The sequence below is a fragment of the Platalea leucorodia genome (genome assembly GCF_965183815.1).
Source record: "Platalea leucorodia genome assembly, chromosome: 4".
Classification (NCBI taxonomy): domain Eukaryota; kingdom Metazoa; phylum Chordata; class Aves; order Pelecaniformes; family Threskiornithidae; genus Platalea; species Platalea leucorodia.
The window spans coordinates 111,309,719-111,333,550 of NC_138826.1; the positions used below are offsets into that span (position 1 = coordinate 111,309,719).

Sequence of the window (23,832 nt, forward strand, 5' to 3'; positions counted from 1 at the left end):
CTAATGCTAACTGGGAATAGGTCAGATTGGGGTTTGGGTTTTTTTTGTATGACACACCTCCAAGAAACAGAGAAATAAAAATATCTAAAATATTCAATACTTTTTTAATTTAAAAGAAAAGCAGATGCTTTTTTTCCTTCCCACTAAACTGTAACAAGCAATTTCTCAGTACTATCATTTATATATGAGGTTATGAAGTTACCATAAAACAATTGTTCCAATTCTTGCTGTCCTTTGTGGAACAATATCAAGTCATCATCATTATTTAGGCAACATCTTATTTTCATTTCTATTGTCAGCTTCATCTTTAGCATTCTAATTTTCTGTGGCCAAGAGCAACACCAGATGGTCTTAGAAGCTGAAGGACCACTGTCCTAAAGTAATCCCCACACAGCAAAACAGCTGAAGTGTTTACTTGCTAACATTTCTAGGTTGTTTTTTGGGTTTGTTTTTTGTTTTTGTTTTGTTTTGGGTTTTTTTGGGGGGTAAGGGGGTGTCTGAGTTTTGTTTTTGGTTTTTTTTTAATAAAAATTGCTCAAATACATATTATGCAAATACCTGAGATCTTCAATTTCCTTGATATAATTATGAATCATGTTGCTAATTTCTTCATTTCCTTCTCCTTTGAAAGACAGAGAGAAAGGTGGGGTGGGGAGAAGAGAAAGATTGAGAAAGGCCAATAACAGTATAAATATCTGAATACAGCTACTAGGCACAAGGTACCAGCAAAGATAAACAGTCATATGGACTACACATTTAGATCTTATCTGATTTGTAAAATATATTTCCTCCTTAAACTGCATTAAGTTTTTGGTTCCTCTGCATCGTGTGATCACGATTATTACAAGTAACTTTTTCTATTTATTTCATTTGTTTTCCATATTAGCACCTTTTAACAATGCATGTACCATAAATCAAAAGTAACCTGACAAACACCGCACAAAAAGAACAATGCAGTCATGGTAAGTCAATTGCTTGATCATTCTATGAGGTGAAAAGCAAGGCAACATTCACCCATCTGTGTCCAGGTCCTCACTCAATGCAAAATATTTAAGTCCATGCATAGCTAAGTATACAAGTAATTCCTCTCCAAAGGTATTATTTCGCATTTCATGTTGCTCATAGTCCTAAATGAATGTTCAAATCGGGGTACCAAACTTTTTCTGTTACTAGAAGTCTCCAGAAACAGAGGAAAGAATTAGATGAGGCCCTATCCCTGTCAGGGATACATTACTGTTACAAAGATATCACTTCATTCCAAGGGACCCATGAAGCAAGAACATATACCTGATCTAAGTTCATGAACTTATTAAGCAGTTTACACACACACACCCCCCCACGCACACCCCGCACCCGCAGCATACCTGCTCTGGCTAGCACTTGGTTGGCCTGATCACTCATAAGTTGCGTTATTCTGGCTCTCAGTGCATCAATAGTCTCTTGCATTGCTTTAATTCTAACACGCAGGTTGTTGTTTTCTGTTTGTAGCATCGCATTTTCATGAAACATGTCATTGATGCTTTCAACGCCTTCTTCATCTATAATCCTTTTACCCTTAAGAAAGTAAATATATTTTATTACTACTAAAGGCTGACCTACAAATCAAAAATTTTTAACTTGGCAAAGGCAATCCACAGATTACTTGAAATTCCAAATAGGCACTCATAGCAAAAGATAATCTCTCAAAAAGATTAAAACAATGGATAAATGGATCGTTTTCAAAACACTGATGTCTGTCCAACACCTTAGCTTTTGAGTCACGTGTAATTCCATTTTAGGCTGAAACACAAGTTCTTGAAGAGGTTAAGAAATGAGAAGACAATTCTTTATCAAATCAGGATATTATCTCAAGGATAACAAAGGAGGAGGACACTGTTTGGTAACCACATTTATTGCTGAAAACATTTGTTTAAAATTTCAGGAAGAAATGGGCATTGTGTAGTAGGAGTACTTGGCTTATATAATTTAAAATATATTTTTAAAACACAAATTGTTCTGGCTGTCTGGTAAGTTTTTGAAAGCACTACACAATAACTGTTCACATTCATTTATATGACTGTTTCTCATTGCTGAGCATGACAAGGTCAATTTTTGCCTTTCAAAAAGCAAATAGCACGCATCATCTCTTGATGTCATTGGCATTCATTGATGTATCCTTTCTCTGGGGACGCAATCTAAGTTTTCTAAAAACATAATTCCAGTAATCACTGGAATTAGAAGTGCTAAGTTAGGGTTGCTATTCAAATTTTTTTAGTGTATGAAGTGGAAGTAGCCAACAGAAAAACAAGCTGTAAAACTATAAGCATTTTGAAGCAGAAGAAATCCTAAGAGCATGAACTTACCGTTTTGTATTCCATGAGTTCCATTTGTAGCCGTGTAATCTCACTGCGCAAAGCATTTATTTGTTGACTAGCCCTATCCTGGTTAACCATCACTTTGTTCTTGATGTTCCGTGCCCGATTGGCATACTTTAATGTGTTCAAGGTTTCCATGAAGTCTCGATCTGAAGGGCTCACACACGCTATCATGAGTGTTTGACTGCAAGTTACAAACACAGGTCAGCATTACACATCAAGAACAAAAAGAGTACAGAGAAACTAAGGGGTCTTCAGGTAGAAGGTGAAACAAAAATAGTGACTTCATAACATTTGTGAAAAATATTCCTCTAACTCACAGAAGATGACTGTCAACCACAAAGTTCAGCACTGTTACATCTTGTATCACCCTAGCATAGCATAGGAGATGCTAGATCATTAATTGTTCTACATATAAAATTATAAAAGCAATTAATTGGCATTCCTAGAAATGTTTTTCAAATTATATTCAGTTTGCCTAATTATACATAAACTGAGATTTAAGTCCTTAAGATCAACCTAAAGTCCTAGGCAGTCATTTGGATCACGCAGTAGTCAGGACTGCCTACTCTCATTAATTCCCGAGGTTCCTACCTACTTAATCTGAAAGTTGCCTGAATGCTCATCTTAGCTGTCCATGCATGCGCACAACTGCCTAAGGTACTTTTTGTCTACCTCGGGTTCTACCAAGATCCAAACTGCCTAAATTCTCCACTGCAAATCATCTCCTGTTCTCCAACAGAAGCCCAAAAGCTAGTACTTACCCTTAGTACATCTGGCTATAACTATTTATTCCATGTTTCATACCACCACTGCTTAGAGCACTTCCACAAAGAGCAGCATGACCTGAGCTCTAGGCCCGAGATGGCTATAAACAACCATCTTTCTTTCAGGTTCCTACAACACCTTCTAGCCATTCCATCATGGGATATGCAGGGTGAGAACATAACTCCCTGCTACAAATGAAAGATTGAGCAGACAGATCAGCAAGAACCAGTGGGACAAAAGCAGAAAAAAGCAAAAACTTCTTCATTCCAACCAAGCGGTTTAATCATTCAACAGGCAGATGGAGGAACCAGCGTCCCTTCCCTTGCTCCCTGGAGCACACTCTTCTTTCACATCAGATGAGAACACCCTAGAGGGGTCAGAACCAGAGTTCCAGCTGTAGATCATACTCTGAAGGTGCCTTCATGGCTTAAATTCTCAACAGATAAGGGAAAACACCTACATTTGATAGACTGAGTCCTCCCCACCAGGCTTTAGAGCAATTTGTTTCTCTGTTGTATGTGAAAGCTCAGGTAGTTGTGTTAGGAAGACTGCACTGCCTCTGGGGCAATGGAGCAATATCTGCATTAGGCAGACCGGATTCTGATCCTCACCTTCCATAATTTCAAACTGAGACGATCAAATTAATCCCTGCAACCCTTTGTGAGGCAAACAATTACCTTCACCATACACACTGGAAAAATTAAATGGGAAAGAGTAACTAGCCTGAGGACACAAGAAAGATTCAGTTTCAGCAACTCTTCCTCAGACCTCCTGCATACCTTTGTGTCAGTTCCCCAACTGTTTGAGTTTAGTCCTCAAAATAAGAATATTTGAGATTAAGAATAATTTTTTAATTCTGACACCAGGACTACTTGTGCTTTCAGTTCAGAATGTGATTACTTTTCTAAAACTCAGATGACTGGTTCTGCTAGGTGTCTGTATTGAAAACTGATAACTTGAACTCCACTTTCCTATCTGAATTGTATAATGAACTAATTTTTAAAATAACTCTTCTACTCCCTTTATTTTACCACTTCTTTAAGATACCCTCCCCAAAGTTATGAATGTTTTCATTTTTCATATTATAAATTACAAAAATGCTTTCCAAAAACACCGATGTTCCATATTCTTACTTGAATAATTCAAGAAACATTGATATTTAAATGCTGCTTCAGAACTGTTGCAGCATTATATTTAAAGTAAGGATTATGGTGAGAATAGTACAATGATACAATGCTTTCATCATTGTTAACTCAGGCCTCACTGCAATCTCACCTGAATCACTTTTTAGGTATTTGCAAAAGAGAAATTATAATGTGGACTGTAATACCTAGAGTAGAATTTGGAAGGCTATTAGATTTCTGTTAGCCTGTTCCATAATCTCATTTCCCAGAAGAAAAATAGCACATTTAAAATTTAGCTTTCCCACACTTTTTGGTTGCCAAAGCATGGATAAGAAAATACTCAAATTGTGATAATATGTAGAACTCTTCCTTAACGGCAAACTGTTAATTTGACATGTCTTAGCATGTATATCATGTAAATAAAAATAGGTGGTGATAGCAGAGGGTGTCCACAAATTCAACATCAGTCAGAAACAGACAGAAAGAACATATCTGAATATCCATGTAAATGCTCTGGGACAGCATTTGCTATCTGTACATTGTATACTAAACTATGTGATTTCTCCTAAAGAACAGGAGGGGGAGCAGCAGAGCTCTAAGGCAGGAAAATATTTTAGAGTCAATATTTCAACAAAAGGGCAATTTTAGAAGTGGTTTGAAAAAACACCCATGAGATAGTGTATTTGATATAAAATTTAGTCATGAAATGCTATTTGTAATTATTTCCAGAAAGAGCTTAGAAGAGCTATGATCTTGATTTTTGCTGATTTTTTTCCATAATTCTTGAGTTTCTTCCTCCCTTAAGCACTTCTGAAAATCCTAGCCTTTATTTTACTTGTTTTGTCTTGCTCTTTGCTTTTCTTCACACTTCCTCATAGTGCTGCGGGGTGTGCGGAAGTTATCTCAAGAGCAGAGCAACGATTTCAGAATTCTCTTCCACTTCTCCCTATTCCTTTGTGAAATGCCCAGAAAACTTCCCACCCTCCTAAAAAGAGCAGTCAGCCATATTAGATTAAATAGAGGAATGAGAGTACTACCTTGCTAAAACATATTCAACTACGGTCCCTTTTGTATTTGTACTTGTTAATGTTACCTGTTTGCTCAAAGTTTCCAGAGGCCGAAGCCTCTCTTCCTTGTCTGTGCAGCAGGTATACAGAACAGGTTCATACAAACAATTCTGGTGATACAGTAGTTTGTTTTCATTGGGCTCTAATCCAACACCAGGTAAGTGGACATATGCACCATACCCTGAGATACACAACCTTTGCAAAGAGATGGCAGTGCCTATGGTAAGCTGACTCGAAGCTCCTGCATATGGCGATCAGAGCAAACAATTAAGCACTATTTAAAAAAAAAAAAAAAAAAACAAAACTCTGCAGGAGAAACTCATCACAGGTTTAAACTATGCTGTAATTAATAAGGCTATAACACAGTAACAAAATTTACCATTTATGCTGTCTATAATCTAAAGATGTCTTCACGGAAAGGACTTGTCCTGGAAATGGTAACTTCTAAGTAACTTGAAGCCTCGTGTCTAGAAAAGCTACAATAGCACTGAAAAGAACGATGCAAAAAGCCTGTTTAAAATCTTTTCCCTGCATTGCCAGCATTTTGTATCACGACAGTAATTTATCTTTGGAACCTCCCTCCAACAAAAAGAGTGGCTATTTTTATCATTGTTTAATGTTTATTTTACTTTCTGAAGATTATGGATGAACACAAATGAGTACATAATGAAATACACAAAATGTTCTAGTTTTCATACCTGTTTCCCCCAAGAGAGTCTTGAAGTAGCCTTGTAAGCTTTGAATCTCTGTATGGTACATGAGTCGCCTTCTTACTTTTATCTCCCAGTGCACTTATTACATTGCCAAGTGCCAGCTATAAAACACCAAATCATGTAACACACAAGTTAGAATCAGTTCCTGAGTAGTTTTATTTCAAAAACAGCCGTGAACAGAGGCCTGCATATTGTGAAAAAACAAATATACTCATGAAAGTTAACATAAAAAAATATTTCTGAAGGCTTTCACATTTTACAGTAGACATCTATAAACTTTCATGCTATCAACAGTGAATCAGATGACTTGTAGCCTAGTATCTGCAAGTGCTAAGTGCTTAGCACAATTTTTGTGCACCATCTATTGATATCTCATGTCACTTGCAAACTAAAGTTAGAACTACTTCATGTAGCAAACATTTACTTTTGATGATTATTAAAGCTGATCTCTACTTCTAGCAGTAACCATATTCTAAATACATACAAATTAATTTTATCAATCTGCTTTATGCTAGATTTAGAATAAAATATGGGGCATTTATATGAAAATGTACTACCTTTACAGATATGAAATAAGGAACATATGATGAAGATATAAGCAGCATTTAAGGCTTGAAATTATGTAGTCCATGGCTATCCTCTTTCATTGCTAAAAGAGTCTAATTCATGTTTATAAACAACATTTGGCTGTAAAATTATTTTTAATGTGCAACTGCATGTACTTCCATCATACGCCAAATTAAAGAACATTCCTCTAGATGGCATCCTGTACAGCCAATTTTTAGTCTTGAAAATAGTCTAGCTGCATCCAGCAGTTGAAGAACTGTGTATACACCACATTCTGTGTCTGCTTTGAAGTGTTTAAATGACTTTCAATCTGTTTCCCAAAGCTGAGGGCTGGAATTCACTGTAAATGAAAAGTTTTGTGATCATATAAAAATATTACTTCCATCACACTGATTTTCACCTTCGTGCATTCTGTATCCTATTTGTCTATGTCATCTAAACCCTCAAATTTCTGTTGGCTTTGTGCTTATATCAATGATGAAATTGAACTGAATTCTCTTTCTCTTCCATATAATATAACCAGAATAACTACAGAATATAACCACTGTCATGATGGCAAGAGAATCACTAAGAAAGTTCTAGTTGCAGAATACCTCTCTGGTACTGCACATTAGACCAGAAAAAAAGACATTTTTTCACATATAAAAAATACACATGTATTTTTGAGTCTTTAAAAGAGAATTGCACAGAGCCTCCACACAGCCAAGTAGCTCAAAACAAAGGCGCAAAACTACAGTCTCCACTGATAATCACTACTTTTCAGTCTAGTCATAATTAAATAAAACATTTAATAGTTACTTAAAAAAAAAAAACTCTATAGAGAGCCAGTACACAGACAAAAAAAAGAGGTGATGTGATAAGTTAAAAATTTTATTTCTACTTCGAAGTGTTTTGCCTAGGGTTGTTTTACGTTATGTTTCATAATTGTAACAAAGAACCAGCATTTATTGATCAATTAATCTTATTCATTGCCCACATTTTACATGCCTGTACTCCTTGCAAACTGCTTGTAATGTTCTCCAATTGTTTGGGTCTTGACAGAATAAAAATAAAAAAAAGTAAAAGGATTATCTCTACAATGTCTTCTAAAAGTTAGAGTAACTAACTATATTTAACTATATTTATATATAACTAACAACGGTTTTAAGTACTATAATTTGCTAGTTAGGGTCTCGTACTGGGTTCTAGCTTTCTAACATTTTCTTGGTTGTAAGAATCAATATATACTGTTATGTCTGTTATGTCTCGTGCTACAGTCCTTGTTCTGCACATGATGCGTTTCTACTTTAGGGATTACTAAAAACAAGTGATCCAAAAAGGAAGAGAAGATGTTGCTAACAGCTTATGGAAACAAATTGTATAGTCTTACTAGTCCACAGTTGATGGAAATGCCTTCTTTTGCCCTTTCTCCTGTAGCTCCTGTTCGCTTTAACCTTTCAGATCCCGCCAGATCAACAAAATGGAACTTGGCAGTAAGAGTTTCAAATTCATTCATCTCAGAAGATTCAGATATTATCCTGTTATCAGTGGCGTTATCCTGCAATAAAGAAGAACCCATAGAGCTCGGTAAGATCTTTCACATTAACATTTGACTACTGCAAAATTCAATCAACTATTATTTACGAGACTACCCATTTGCAATGTCCATCTCCTTCGCTCTTTACTCATTCTCTTATAACAACATCGGTATCTCTCAAAAAACTGCCTCCATTTTAGTCATATCCACCAACATATCATTCTTGAAGACCCAGCTCTAGATGCACATGAATACCAATATAACAATTACTTCTAAGTATGGGATACAATTGTTTCAGGGTACGGGATAATACATATATTAAAAAAATACAAAACTGATCAGCATGTTGGGCAACAAAATTTGTACCTCTCCTGGAATGCAAGTTTTAAATCAATTGTCAAAAGAAATAAATTAAAAAAAAAAAAAGTATTGATAATATTACTCTCCTAAACTACCAGTTCAAAAACCTGCCAAATAACTGAAAGATACGTGATTTTATACCTCTCTAACCCCATCATCAGCTTCCCTGTGGCATGATTCTTCAACTTTATTTTAGGAATTACTTTTTTAAGCCAGTTTTCTTAGCAGCCAGTATTCCACCAGCGCTTCTGACTTGACCAGGAAATAAGGACAGCAGAGGGAATAAGGGAGAAAGAAGTGGTTCCTTTCTTTCCCCCCGCCCCAAGTAGGCTGTAATGACTGGCACCTGACACATGCCTCCGTCAATGCAGTGAGTCTGCCCAGGAACACACTGCGCTACGCGCAGGTACTGTAGCCTCGGCCTCTGTCCACTTCACATCCCAAAGCACAGCAGTAAAATTATCCTTTCTCATTATATAATCCCAAATTTTTTTCTGTCAATTAGTGTAGCTGTACCACATGCTCTGGAGATTTATTTTACTCTAAGTGCAGTTAGACCTGTTGTCATGAAAGCAACACTGAATGAGAAATCCTTAAATCACTCAGTTCCTGACCTTCCTGCTAAGATACCCATTGCAGGGCAATTTCTACCTACTTGCCATGGCAGCATGTAATAGGCACATATCAAGTGTAGACGGGACTTATATTCACACAGCCCAAGCTACAGGCTTTATTAGTAATATTCTATCACAGTAAGCATGGACTGTTTTGTTTTTTTCTTTAGAAAAACCTCAGATATTCTGTGGCAATAATCTTTATGTCCTTAGTCAGCTCGCCCACAGCTCCCTCCGCTATTGCAAGGGGTAATGCCTGTGGCTGCAGACCAAACTGTTCGCACAGTAGTTAAACACCTCGTGCTTCTTAAGTGATCTCCTTTTGTAGCAGTTTCAGAAGAGAACAGGAATTGTGCCACTTCCCTGAGACTGGAGTATCACACCTTTTTGGCTATTTTGACATTTATACTGCTGGTGGATCACTCTCTCTTTCTTGCAAGGATTAACACATCCTTTCTCTCTCGCTTATTTAGTAAACCAAACATACATCCGTAAACTTCTGAGAAGCACGGATGGTGTGAAGGCAGCGTGAGGAGCAGCGCGTCTGTGCACCGCAGCCCTGGCTGCCTGCCCACCCCGGGCACCAGGACCATGCACAGAGACAGAGGCACAGAGCCCACACCGTCATCCAAGCAACTGTGTTGCCCTGGTAACAAAGGTCTCCCAAAATGGTTGTCTACAGGCAACAGCAACAACAGAAACTTGAGCTGCAGCTCTCCTGGCCACCCAATAAGGGCTCGTATTAATTTGTATTCAAGGAGCATTCAGAGGCCAACGTCAGGTCTAATCTCTACTCCTAAATACTGCAGGGAAAGAAGAGGGTGCTGTCTTCAGATTCAGGATCCAGCAATGTCCTGCTCCAGACAGTCAAATTCCCAAAAAAAGAAGGAACAAAACACGTTTTGACACAAGGCAAAAGGCCACAAACCTCTGTTAAAAACCAGACAGGGCCAGGCAAGAGTCTTGTGGGTGGCTCAGCTGGTGGGGCAGGTTGCAAGTGCACCAGCACAGGTGGATTGCTGTGCTGACAGCCTGCTCCCAGGCGAGTTATCTCACTCTCCGGCTACATGGACAGTTTTCAACAAAACCTCTGAGCAGACAGTGTCATTATGCAGTGACTGAGGTGCCCTGTCTGGGCTCTAAGTGTGATGCCAGCCCCTCGCAAGTGAGAAGACAGACAGCTGCCCACACCACCAGGTCCACAGTTTTAGCGTGGAAAGCGTGAAGAAGTGTTTTCAACAGGCTTATAAAGCAGGTCTACATACCACAAAGGACCAGGAAGCAACCCTCATTTTGCCTGCAAATGATTATTTGTAGTGTAAAAAAAAAAAAAAACCAAAAAAAACCAAAAACAAACAAAAAAAACCAAAAAAACCACACACACACCCCAAAAAACACAAAAACCCCAAAAACCTCCCCCCAAAAAAGCACTACAAATTCAATTCACTGTTCCACATGCTTAAAAATATATCTATGTGTAAAATGCTAGCCACGTACTTAGGAGTTCACCAAAATATTTAAAAATTTTGGTACCTTTAGAATAATCAAATTAAGTCTCCCTGAAGCTACTGTAGTTTTCAGTAGTATGGATTTATTCAGAACTCTCCTCCTTACGAGATACACCAACAGTAACTAACTACTGAATATTCGCATGAAAAAAAAAAATCCTACAGAACAGCTCCATGTACATTCATAGTTTAAATTTCAGGTTAAGTGCATAGACTTGACAACACGTCTGAACCCCAAATATATATCCATTTAAAATAAATATGCTAAGCTTCAGAAACAGATGCTTTTCTATTTGCTCCTTGTTGGATATCAACACTTAATCTGGAATATCCAAGCATTCTCAGTTAGCTGACTGCAAGCTTAAACCCACTAACTACTAAGACACTTAAAAACGCTTTCCCAATTAAAGACAAATTACATTTTAACTTTCTTACTTGTTTATGTTGCAATGAAATACTGAAGAAAATGCTAGAGGAGAATGGGCAGGTTCATGTAAGAGGCTGCAGTTTATTGTTGCCTCTGGCTAGAGGATGGTTACATATGCACAGATTAAATCAAATTATTATAATGCTTAGCAAATTCATCGAGCATGATGATGACTGTAGCATATCTACCAAGTGCAATTCAAATAGCAGTGGCTGCCAAAACAATACCCACTTTTGAAAAATGATTACTAAAGTGAAGTTTAGTAACAGCAAAGATACGTACAGTGTTAAATGCAGGACAGACTCTGGTTTGACATAAGTGTATAGTAAAGATAGCATGTGACCGTGAGCTCTGAACGTTCATCTGAGTGCTGGCAGTGGTTCGAGACAAAGCCCCCAGCTTCAAGCACTGCATCATCTAGAAAACAGACAAAAAAAGAAGTACATTGCATTGCTTGCAGTTTAAATAGAAAGTGTTCCTATAACACTTACTATTTTGGATATAAATAAGCTTTTTCTCTTTGCTATGATTTCAGTTCCTATATGCTAAAAGCACAAAGATTCTTAAATAAGCAAACTAAAAGGGTTTTTTGTGTGGTTTCTGAAAGAAAACACTTAAGTCTTTGTACCCCTCTTTTTACTGTCCCCTGGCAGTAACACAGCCATCTTCCTTCAATTCACCTGTGGCAAAAACGGATGACTTTTGTACTTTTTTCAAAAATGTACAGTACAATAACATTTGTATTGAGATTTGCAATACACAGCAATGAATGGCAATTTACATCACATCAGTCATCGTGCAAAGCTTTCCTGTCATGGGAAAAATAACATAAGATTTGGGAGATCAGATTTACACACATGCCAAAATTTTCTCTCCCAGCGGAACTATACTATTAGCCAAAGCCTATTTCTAGCATTAAGTGAAAGTGATATGCATTTCATATCAGACATTTATCAGATTTAAGTCTATAGAAACTAAAGAAAATAAAAATTTCAGCTAAACTTTACACCTAAATTGTCTGAGATGCAGATGTTAGCAAGCATAACCTCTATTTTTAACTGCTTATGAAAACAGACAAACAACATCCTTAGAAAGCACTTGGTATGCTACAGAGTGATTTATTTTTCAGTCATCACCTCTGATTCTCCATTCACAGTTCGGGTTGTAACACCCACTGTATAAATTCCTCCTGCTGAATCTTCATGTATTTTAATATTTGATTTTTTATTCTTTGCATCAATATCACGTGTGGTATCAAACAGATCAAGAATTTCTTCATTGTAAAGCTGAGGAGAAAAAGACAAAAAATGTATATTACTTTAGGAATTCCTCCAAAGACTAACAAATCTGTGCGTGGCACAAACACAAGGTTCTAAAAATCTAAATGCCAAGGCTCTCAAAAAAGGATGCTGTGAAGAATCCAAACTTACAAGGACAACAGGATGATAGACAGAGCTGTTGCAAATTAAGTCATCTGCCCACCTTACCATTATGCCACCCAAAGAAGCAGTAACTTCCTCCACACTGTCAGATCTTGGAGAAAATTCTTTGGTGGGATCAGGGAAGGGGAGGCACCCGGTGCCAGCAGAACAACGGCGGCAGTGGTTTCTGTGGCAGGCACCTGCTGTCTTCAGGTGTGACCTTGGGCTCGGCTTTTGTTTTGTTGATTCAGTTGGCTGCACCCTCGTCAAAGCACTTCAAACTCACTCCACTTGCTCTCCCTGCCATCACACCTTTTCTAATCTCCTCTCTCACACCTTAATAATTCTATGTCTCTTTCATTTAGATAAACTGTTCCTGCCCTGGAAGGAATTTAACATAATAGTTTTTGTGCAAGCCGCTTATTAAAGACACCAACCAGCAGGCCAAAAGTACTATGTCATGGTTTCCTGAGCAGAGCTTTTGTACTTTCCTCCATACAATACCTACGCTTTGGTGCCCCAGATTCACTTACAACTTTCAGGCACAATTGTATGAGTAACAGCAACTGTTTACTACATGTTTCAGGATGCTTAATGTTTACTGCCTGTTTCACTGGGTCTCCTGAAGGTAAGTATATGTACATTTAGTAGTCTTTCAACTCAGTATCATTAAGCACATCAGACTTTTAGGTCAATAAATGATATCAGAACCAGCAAAGACATCAGAAATTACTATGCAGTTATCAGTGTTAGAGGAGATAGGTTATCATTTCATAGGAATGTTCTGGGGTTTAGGAACGGTGCTTAGATCCAATTGAAGATATCAGGGCAAACATCAAAAAAAAATACACAAAATAGAAAGAGCAGCATCCCACTGGGAATCTCATGGCTCAGGTCTCTGCTGATGTACACTGGAACAGTTCCAGTGTCTTCAATTCGGTTATACCAATTCACTTCAGCAGAGCTTAGGCCAGAAGACTGATTAAATCCCTGATCAAAGTCCCTAGGTAAAAGCCAAAGAACCACTGCAGTAGATGTGTATTCACCCAATGTACTTTCTCATACACTGAAAGCAAGAGGCTTTCTCCTCTCATGAGTGAAAATCCATCCCTGAGAAGAAAAGGCTCGGCATTTGTGCATGTGATGCTTTTAATTCTTTACATATTAAAAAGGAATTATATTTATTAGGTACAAATATTCTAAGTAGGAACCTTCTTACTAATGTTTTACCTTGCTAAGTGCAAACAAACTGATGCCACAATTTACAGAGGATCCTGATAATGCACCTACAATCGCATGGGACTGCATATGCCTGTCTTTTGGAAAAGTTAGCAGGAAAGCAAGGAGTTAAGAGAGGCAGACTGCAGCAAACTAAAGAAAAGCAAGAAAGTAGCAAACAGAAATCACTGCTCCCAATAGTTATCCAGCTGTCAGACTTCAAAGTTATTCCAAAATAAAATGTTGCTTCAACTTGTTCCATGACTAAGTTCTTGTTTATGTAATCCAGCCCTAATGGCAGATAGGATGGGAGGAAGAGGATACTTTTGATACAAGCGCAGTGTATAACACGGACCTAATCAGAAAAAGCTCTTTCTGGGAAAGCTCTAATTTAGCCTCAGTACAATTTAAAAAATTACAAAAAAAAGCAACATTTTGTTAAGGTAGAAACTATTATATATGTCATTTAACTTTTCTCTAAATTAGATAAACAAGACAGGTTTTAGAACATACATTTTATCTGAAATACATTGTAATGGCTGCGTACCGTTTTCACTGTAACATTCAATTGCTGCTCTGTATTTTGGGACTCTCACAGTCACATTTGTAATGTTATGTCAAAAAACACAAGGAATTCAGAAACTACACTGGTTATTACTCCTTACACTACTACTGTTGCAGCCGCCTAAGCAGAAATGAAGCTGCAGCTCCCCGGTGCTCAGAGAGAACAGAAGAGTACAGCATTCCCACAGCCCATGCTCAAGCCTAGGCTCTCTCTAGGCAAACATTAGCCAAAGCAACAAAAAGCTCTGCTTAAGGTTGGCAGTGACAAACCTATACTAGTGCAAAACTAATGCCAGCTTGTTAATCTTTAAAACAATCACAGGAATATATGACTAAAGGACCTAGTTTACTTCAGCAGTAATAAAACCAACAGCTTTTCTCTTGGGTAATATAAAAGTGGGGTTTTCCCCCCCCCCCCCCAAAGTAGATAAAGTTACATATACTGAACTAAGTAATACACATTTACACTGCTCTTCCTTAAATTGATTCTTCCTCTTCCTGTGCTTAAAGGATCAGATTTTGCAGCTTGGTAGTGAATGTAAATATGTTACACCCAAATCAATCAATTTAAAAAATAGTTGCATGGGCAGGAGACACAGCATAAAAGCTGCAAGACTTAAACCAACAGTGGCTGCAGGTTGGAGAGATCACAGATGTTATGGCCTCTCTTACCAGAGCTGTGTCTACGAGAAAATACAAAGGGAACAGTTTTTCCACAGCACTGACCCAGTTTTTCTCTCAGCCTAATGAAAGAGGGAACAGTGACACAGAAGCCCAATCCTAAACCACTGGGGATCATAGAAATAAGTATTTTTATGCTAGGCTTCTTCTTTGGTGAAAGGAATATAACAAGTCTCCTGAACAGATTTTGAAAGCTAAAGAAATCTATGGCAAAGTGACACAAGCAGGCAAAGCATGGTCACTATTCAAAGGCACAAAGTACAATTGATTTTTTTATAGTTTTTGCTTTAAAGTTTTGTAAAGAATTACAGACAGGCAAGAGCAACAGGCCCCACAAAAAAGTGTGTGCTGCAGAAAGGGGTAAATGATGACTAATATAACTATTCCTACACTTCAAAATAACACTGCAAAGGAAACTACTAAAATAATTGGAACAAGATAAAAAAGGCTCTTTTTCATAAATTGAAGAGCTGAAGCAAATTCCATAAAATTTCCTTTTGAAATCTTTAAAATTAATTCAAAACATCTCGTGGGAAAAGAACGTAGAAGTAGCAACCAGAAAAAAAAAAAAAAAAAAAAAAAAAACGTTTAATTGGCTTTCAAAAATAATACATGAAGTTACACACACAAACACAGATCATATTTACCTCTAAGAACTGTGCATTCACTTTAAAATCTGGAGGTGGAAGTCCTTGTTTAATAGCAGCTTGTTTTTTTTCTTCAATACATCCGAAAAGATGCTTAACAGCACGCGATATAATGCCTTGTTCCTCTTCTGTTATGTTGACATCAAATCCAGTGCCCATGGTGTATGTTTTGCCAGCACCTGTCTAAATTGAAAAAGTAATAGTCACTAGAACACGTTAATAGTACCAAATCATTACAGAGAAATGCAGTTTGTGAACACTAGTGCTAAACAGTGACTAAGTCAGTCTGTCATCTTTACAATATTAAGATGCAAAACACCAGGTCATTTTGTAAAATGGATAAACAGTACAAATTGGACAAACTCTACTGTTTATCTGTAGATCACAAACAAGAAGGCAGGGACCAGTTCAATCTTTCATAAACTTTTCCCCTACAAGCTTCCTCTGAGATGCTTACATCAGTCTTGAGCTATCATCTCTGAGGTCAAAAGAATAGTTGAAGTTTTCAGCTGAGACTGCTAATTAACACACATATTTTGGAGGCAGAAGCAGCATTTGCAATTCTCTACTGAACTAGATCAAATGACTCTCAATTATCATGTCTGAATATCTCAGGGAGAATATTACCATTGTTCTCCATTTATAGACAACACTGAAAAATACAAGGTATACCCTCACTAGGAAAATATCTTAATTAAATGTGGAGTCCTATAGAAGACAAGGTAGTGTTGTGTTTTCACTTAATTAGGGGGTTAAGTCTAAGACAAAGATAGTATCACACAGCTGAACATAATCTACTAAACTGGATCTGCAAACTGCTTTGTTTCACTAGGACTAGACTTCACCTAGCAACTTGAGATATGACATATAACAGTGGTAAAATTCAGTATCCAAGACCAAATTTCATGCAATCAATTCCTAAAGGAATATTCAGAAGACAATAACGCATTCTGTGCTCAATGATATTTCAGCTTTGAGAAGTAAAATGTGTTCCCAGTGTACCAAGAGGGTGTGTTTGTTATGAAAAGTTCTCAGACTTTGGCATCTGATCTCTACATTTTGCCCACCATGAGGGCAAACAAACAACGCGGCCTGAAGTTCCCTAGGATCTATTTTAAAAAAGCTCCTCTTCCTAAAAGCATCTGAAAATGCAGCGGGATGGATAATTGCTCAGAAAAGAATCTCAGTACAACCTATCTCTATATACCAACTGATTAAGTCACTAATTTGTATTGCTGCATCGAGGTGAATTTAGGAATTATATGGACTCATGCTATTTTCAGCATTACTATTAATCCAGACCTACTGCCTATATACGTCGTGTTTCAATTGCCATTCTGCACAGAATCTATACAAACTCCTAAACAGTGTCCAACAGAATATCTCATTTAAAATAAAACCAAGACACTAAAAAACAGGTTCATGCATTCCGAAATTTAAGAGAAAGATCGGTTACAAGAAACTGTTTATTCCAAAATAAATACTTCAAAATAAAATTGTAGAGCTTACTTGGCCATAAGCAAAGACAGTGGCATTATAGCCTTCAAAGCAACCTTCAATCAGTTTTTCTATACATTGTATATAGATCTCTTCTTGCTGAGAGTCAATGTTAAAGACGTAATCAAAAGTGAAGGCCTTATCTTTTCCCAAGAACACTTGAGGTTCACCAGGTGTGACAGATGTACAAATATGGCATCCTTCAATCTTCTCTTTAGCTAGCTGTGGTCTAATTCTGTTTTGGAAGAGACAAAAAGAACTATTAGAAATTCTCATCATCAGAAAGAGGAGCATATAAACAATGTAAATAAGGGATCTGAAAACAATTCCTTACTGACTGAAAAATGAGACTTTTTCATCAAGCCAGGAAGCTTCCAGCTGTCTGAGCCACAGTACTGACTGTATCAGAAACCCACTCGTACAACTGTTCATGCAAATGACGTTATCTTCCCTGAAGGTTTACCTAACAACTTCAACCTGATGACCTGCCTAGAACTCTGAATGTTTCTGTATGTATACTATGCATTACTAAAGAGTTACTTGCACTATCTGTTTCAGACTTTGAAATCAAGCTTTCCGGTTTTATCAGACTTCTTCATGCTTTCATTGTAAAAATGGATTTTTTTTTTTTTTTAATAGCAGCAGAAATATGAAAAGAATGCAGGATGGTTTAAGTAGTAACTTGGGAGCAAGGACCCCCAAAGCCTACGTATCATCTTAAATTAAAGCCTCCTTGCTACGAGAGCAAAGAGAAGGCTCACATTTCTTCTTTTCCTTTGACAGGAAAGGAGCTTTGGTCACAGCCAGAACACTTCTGTGAAATGTTTGGTTTCAGTGAAGCAGCACACCTTCAGAGGAAAGAAAGAGAACAATATCTAACAAGTTCTAAAGGTAAGAGTGTCTCATTCCTCATTATTTCCCCACTGAGACGAATTCTAGCTTTTATTTTAGTTTTTTCTGTTTCGGACAAACTACTTTGTAGAATATAGCCATCTCGGACTTCTTATATTCTATCATTTTATTAATTCCTCTGCAATCTTAACACTCTTGCAGTCTTGTCAAAATTGAATTCATGTACTGGCTCTGTGACTAAAGACGACTGTGGAAGTTTGTGATTCAATTGGTTTAATGGTTAACTATCAGGAAGAAAAACTCTGGCCAACATAACATATTATTCTAGCTAATAATTTGTTTACAGAATTACTTTTTTGTTTTAAAAAAGTGTTTCCAAGTTCTCAAAGCAGCAACAAATTAAAAAAGAACAAAGTGTGCAGCTTAAAAGATAGGGGACAAATAAGGCTATATGTACAGGTGATAAAACATCAGCCGTACAGCTACATACAAACAAAATCATGGAGTATTTTATATAGATTCTCCATTTATATCAAACTTCAAGTACCTGTATTTACCTCATTGTGGCTACTTTTAGTTACACAATGTCAAAGCTGAAGATCTGCGTACACAGAGTATACTTTAAAGGCACATCTTCCTTTCATATTCCATGCTTTAAGGGCCATGTCTACATTAGTGTTTGGTTTGGAGTAGCTGTGCTGTCTTGAAGAAAATTCCCCCGACATCTTCACTTACCACATGTTGGTTTGGATCACAGAGCAGTATCAGCGTGCACAAATTATACCCCTTTCAGAAGAAACTAGGCCAAAACACTCCACTCCAAACACACAAAATTTGTTCCAAAATCTAATGGAAACATAAGGGCCCAAAGCTACCCACTGATGTACTGCGACCGTGCCAATGCTTGCTGATGCGGAGAGAGCTAGTCTCCAACAACTGAGTGGACTGCTGCAGACTAATTCAAATTATATCAGCACACAAATACTTTAGTTCAAGCTAGAAATATCCTGTACAAATCACACTGAGCATAATATATCTTCTTTTTATTGCAGATTACAAATTTTTTACCCAGGGATGTGCATCGCTGCCAGGAGTACTTCTCAGAATTTTTGTTCTAAAGGTTTCATTATATCCCACTGTGTGACACTAGAGAATAACCACAATTTATTTGTAAGGTTTTCTGCACACTAATTCCTTCACGGAAAGTTCATTAACGATCAGGCAAATATTTGAAAAATATCATTGAAGGAAAAATTATATGATGTGTAAAATAGGCATAAATATTCTACAAATAGTATTTGCATTTAAGGACATGGAGTGTGTTATATAGGTCACAGATCTTCTCTCTAATAACATAATCATTATCATAAGTTTTCTTCCTTTAAATAAGAATGCTAAAAATAATTCAGGATTTATACAGCTCCTTCACTAACAACCAACTTGATCCACTAGCACCTGTAACAAATATGTACAGAAATCGTAATAAAGTTACTTTCTTCTAAATTAATGAAGATTTTGTGATAAAACAGCTTTTATTTCTAGGTAGAGAAAGTCTTCAAAAAAATTAATCATATGCCTTTCCCACAAGCATTCTACACAACTGGAAAGTTGAGCAAATTAAACATTGTAGCATGCTGTCTATAACACTTAATATTTAGAAAATGCCAGCTCAGTAGGTTATTCTACTGCCTTATTTTAATGCAGTGAAGTCAGTCAGAGGGCAAGCTGCTTCTTAAGGCTAAGCACTCTTATTCTTTCACTAATCCAGTGCAGACAGCACAAAGGCAATCAACTGGTCTTACAAGCATGAACTCTGAGGGCTTCTAAAGCTCCAGAGGTATTTCTTGCATTGTTTTCTACTACGAGAAAGCCTAGAAAGACCTCTTCTAAAAAATCAAGAGGGAAAACACATTTTCAAAATTAAGTAACCTCTTGTGCATCCCAAAAAACCAACTTCCCCCCAGTTCTGAAAGGCTTTTAGCACTAACTTGTAGAATGAAGGCTGACAACTTACAAAAAAAAAAAAACCCCACACAACACAAACCAAAACCTTTTTCTGCATATATTTTCATTCTAACTTTTTTTAAAAAAATTTTAATTAATTTTCTATGCTGAGGAACTGATGCAATTATGACAGGTGCTGAATAATTTTCTCCTTTCTACTACTAAGTAAAGGCTCAGAGTGACCACAAAGAGGAACAGCATGCCTAAAATATCAGTGATTTGCATGATAATTATTATAGCGATGATAGGACTGTCAATCAAGCAGCTTTGATGTTGGCCTGCAGAGACTTCCCATGAGAATCCTCCCAGCCAGCTCCCTGCCTTGCAGGCGGGCAGCACCTCCGAGCGCGCTGGTGCAAGTGCATTATGTGTGACCATAATCAGGCCACACACAGCAAGATACCATTCCAGAGACCAGCTGAGCTGACGGAAATCTGGGTCACTACTAGCAGCTTGTTACCAGCTCCATCACTTCCCCTGGGTTGTAACACAACATCCAGAGACCCAGCAGCGATGATGGCGTCTTTCCTTCCTAGCTTACCACTATTTGAAGGCAGTGCTAAGAGGAAAAAGTAGTGTTTCACCAACACATATGGAGCACAAAGGAAAAGCAAAGCAAGACTGGCCACATGAGGAAAACTTCAGCCCAAAGACAGACTCCCTTCTCATTTTGTAATTGCTCTTACCCAATGTCCCACTCTGCCATGGAGCTGGGAGGTAGCAACCAGAGAGAGATCACGGCTGCGTCAGGTTTGAAAGACATCTTCCCCCAAAAGGATGTGCAGACAAGAGATCTTAATCACCCAACCTGAGGTCTGCTCAAGGGATATTTCATGCTCTGAAACCTATATAGCTCTCTTGATAAGTTTAGCACCAAGCTCATGTGATAACCTTAATGAGTAAGCAGCAAATGCCTCACCTTCAACGTGATTTCTGACCACTTATGAACAGTGTGAGTGGATTACCTGAACGTCATGGCTCTCAAAGTCTTACTATTCACACCAAATGTGTGGTCTGGCAAGTAACAGTCCTCATGCAAGTCAGATTCTGCTCCAGCACTGCTGTAGGAACATTTCCTCCTCCGCCTCCCCACACATCAATTGGGAAAGTGATTTTTTTTTTCTTCTGCTTACAGCCAAACCTTTCCCACTCTCATGTGTTAATGTGGTCACTTCTGTCAGCAAAGCAGGCAGCGCCCATGCTTTAAAATGTGATATAGTTCATTTTGTTCATCTCTCCTTGCTCAGTTCCCAGACTGGTAGGTTGCCACTGGGATTTTTCTCCAGGACCAATTTGACTTCACCCATTTTGTCTTCTGCGTGGCCCCATCCCACCTGTTTTTCAGGTTACTCTCTTAACTGTATACAATCAAGTGTTTTCTACCTATTTCCAATCACATCTCCTTAGATGTGGCAACTTCCCAGACAACGTTTTGCCTTGCATCCTTCCCTCTCCTCCTCTCCAAAGCATGAACACGCCCAACTCTTGTTTACGTGTACTTTGCAGAGCCTCCAGGCCACACACATGAAACTTAATCCCCTAAATCTATTCTGCCTCAGCACACTGGGACAACCTGTCTAATTAGGGAGGGCTAAAATAGCCAGTGGTGGCGCAGTAATGCACTGTATTGTACTGGAATTAATCTCTCAATACAATAGGTGCACAATGTCTCTGCTAAAAATACTGTCAGCTAGAACAAACTCAGATAGCACAGTTCAGGGACTACAGCAATCATTGGGTCAATACCCTGTGTTATGCAAGACAACAGGCTTCCCAGAATTGATTCCTCTTCAAACTAGATAATATCGTAATATCCCTTTGAGAAGCATCCCATCTTAGTTTATTTCTAGAGATGGAAAATTGTCCCAGTGATTTAAATATATATTATTTATATATACAGATATATAAGGATAAAGACAGATATACATACACACACACACACATCCCCTTTCAGCTACTGAACAATTTTATCTCTGTGCCCGTTCATTTAAAAACCTCCCCATTATCTAATTTTCCCCAGGAATCTCCACACATCTATGATCAAGCCATCCCATTTTATATACTAAACAAGATGAGACCAGTGAATTTTTTATTTTGCATTGCCATTTGAAGTATCACAAAGATTACTCTAACAAAAGGTAATTACCACAACATTTACCATATACCTTCTCAGCACCTGTACAGAATAGCAATAAGCAAACAAGAACTTCTAAGCGTGGCCTATAAAGGGCAAAGCATCAAATTGTTCTTGTTTTAGAGAAAGAAAAGGGGAGAAATCGCAGATTAATCTTTCAGATAGCAATAACTAGCCAGAAGCTGTGTGTTGCAGAGAAGAAAAGATGACAATGAAGTCCCATGTAAAGTTCTTTTTCGTTAAAAACTCTGCTGTGGGGAAAGGACTGTTTTCACCTTGCTCAGAAAAGTATAAATTCAATCATCACTGAAACCACGTGCAGTGCTGAGCACGAAACAAGTTAACCTGTAAACCCAAGACTCTCCAATACTCCTCTCTTAATACACTAAGCCTATTAAATCTCACACAATTAAGTCTCGCATGTGTGTATATGAAATATTAAATCCAAGAGCACCTAATAAAACATTTAATAAAGTATAGCAGGCAACATAAATGGCAAACAAACAAAAGCTCTCCAAAACCAGAAAAAAAGAAAACAGCTTCCTGCCCTTACTTCAACATCACAATTCCCTCTCCTTTCTATTCCATTACACCTACGCTCATTAAACCACTCCCATTAAACATACTCCTTCACAACAAGGGGGGAGTAAAGAACGCTAAACAGATTTTACCCCAAAGTCACCTAATATTTCTGCTTGCATAAACTTTTCAGTATTTTTGCGAGCACACATTGGAAGCTTGCTTGCTTCTATGATTATCAGCACCTCCAAATGAGACCACAACTATAGCATCCGAATGCATTCATCTGAACTAGCTGATCGGTATACTAATTCTTTACCTCTCAATGAGGTTTAAGGATATGAAAAAGGCTGGCATATGACAGATGCCAGGTCTACCTCTTGTTAACATAGCAATAAGGACGCAGGAACAAACCTTCCGGCTTGTGCCAGCAACCGTCACCCATTACAAGTTTCTGTTCTGTTGCCAGCACATCTCGGCACAACAGCCCCTGCACCTCCGCTGCCTGTGGCAATACAGTCTGTGGTGCTAAATAACACCAGCAGGTAAAAAAAATGCTTATATTTGGCGAGTTACCATTCAGTACCTTTAGTGCAGATGCAGTTCTATCATGTCCTTCTCAACCTCTCCAAAGAGGTTTTTGGTGGCCAGTGAAACAAGCGTGAAAAGTCCAAGAACATTTTTAGTATGTTTTTACCGTGCTTTTTTACCTCCAGAAACACATGCCCATACCCATAGTTCATAAAAAATGTAAAAGTACTACAAGTCAATACCTCACTTTCCAGCCCAACTCCTTCTGAAGAAATATCACAATGATTTTTTTATTTAACTACACTTCAGAATGACACAAAACACAAATTAAATTCAAACCCCGTGCCTACAAATAATACCACATGGCACTCTCCCAGGGTTAGCATCAAAATAACCCCCTACACTGTTGTGGTAAACTACAGGTAAAGTCCAGGTCATTTGTCTTCTGCTTTTCTTTTCAAGTGCCAGCTAGGCAGTTGTCTCCAAGCAAGCCATAAATATACTGTACTATCAGTAGCCCTTGACAGCCTTCAGGGTGGAATCCATTTGTTTCAGATGCCTACAATGGCAGAAAAAAAACAATCCTTCATAAAGTACTTTAACAATTGAATCAATAACGGAATAAAAGCCATCTTTATAAACTAAAGCAAACAAAGTGCAAGACAAATTCAGGGTACCTTTGTAACAGTGCCACTCCTACAGAAAGACTAACTCAGTTTCTGGAGCATTAATCATTAGTATTCAGT

At 37.8% G+C, this 23,832-nt stretch overlaps 1 protein-coding gene across 2 annotated transcripts in view; it reads right to left on the bottom strand.

The window, feature by feature from the left end:
- KIF21A (kinesin family member 21A) overlaps positions 1-23,832 on the bottom strand; it is a gene marked incomplete at both ends in the record, with an annotated part of 92,410 nt that overhangs the window by 42,571 nt on the left and 26,007 nt on the right. For both annotated transcript variants that reach the window (XM_082308767.1, XM_082308766.1), the window contains 9 exons: positions 559-622; positions 1,365-1,554; positions 2,343-2,538; positions 6,012-6,127; positions 7,963-8,130; positions 11,301-11,435; positions 12,155-12,304; positions 15,550-15,732; positions 17,059-17,281. In XM_082308767.1, coding sequence (XP_082164893.1) covers positions 559-622; positions 1,365-1,554; positions 2,343-2,538; positions 6,012-6,127; positions 7,963-8,130; positions 11,301-11,435; positions 12,155-12,304; positions 15,550-15,732; positions 17,059-17,281 — 1,425 coding nt within the window. The remainder of the gene's footprint in view (positions 1-558; positions 623-1,364; positions 1,555-2,342; positions 2,539-6,011; positions 6,128-7,962; positions 8,131-11,300; positions 11,436-12,154; positions 12,305-15,549; positions 15,733-17,058; positions 17,282-23,832) is intronic.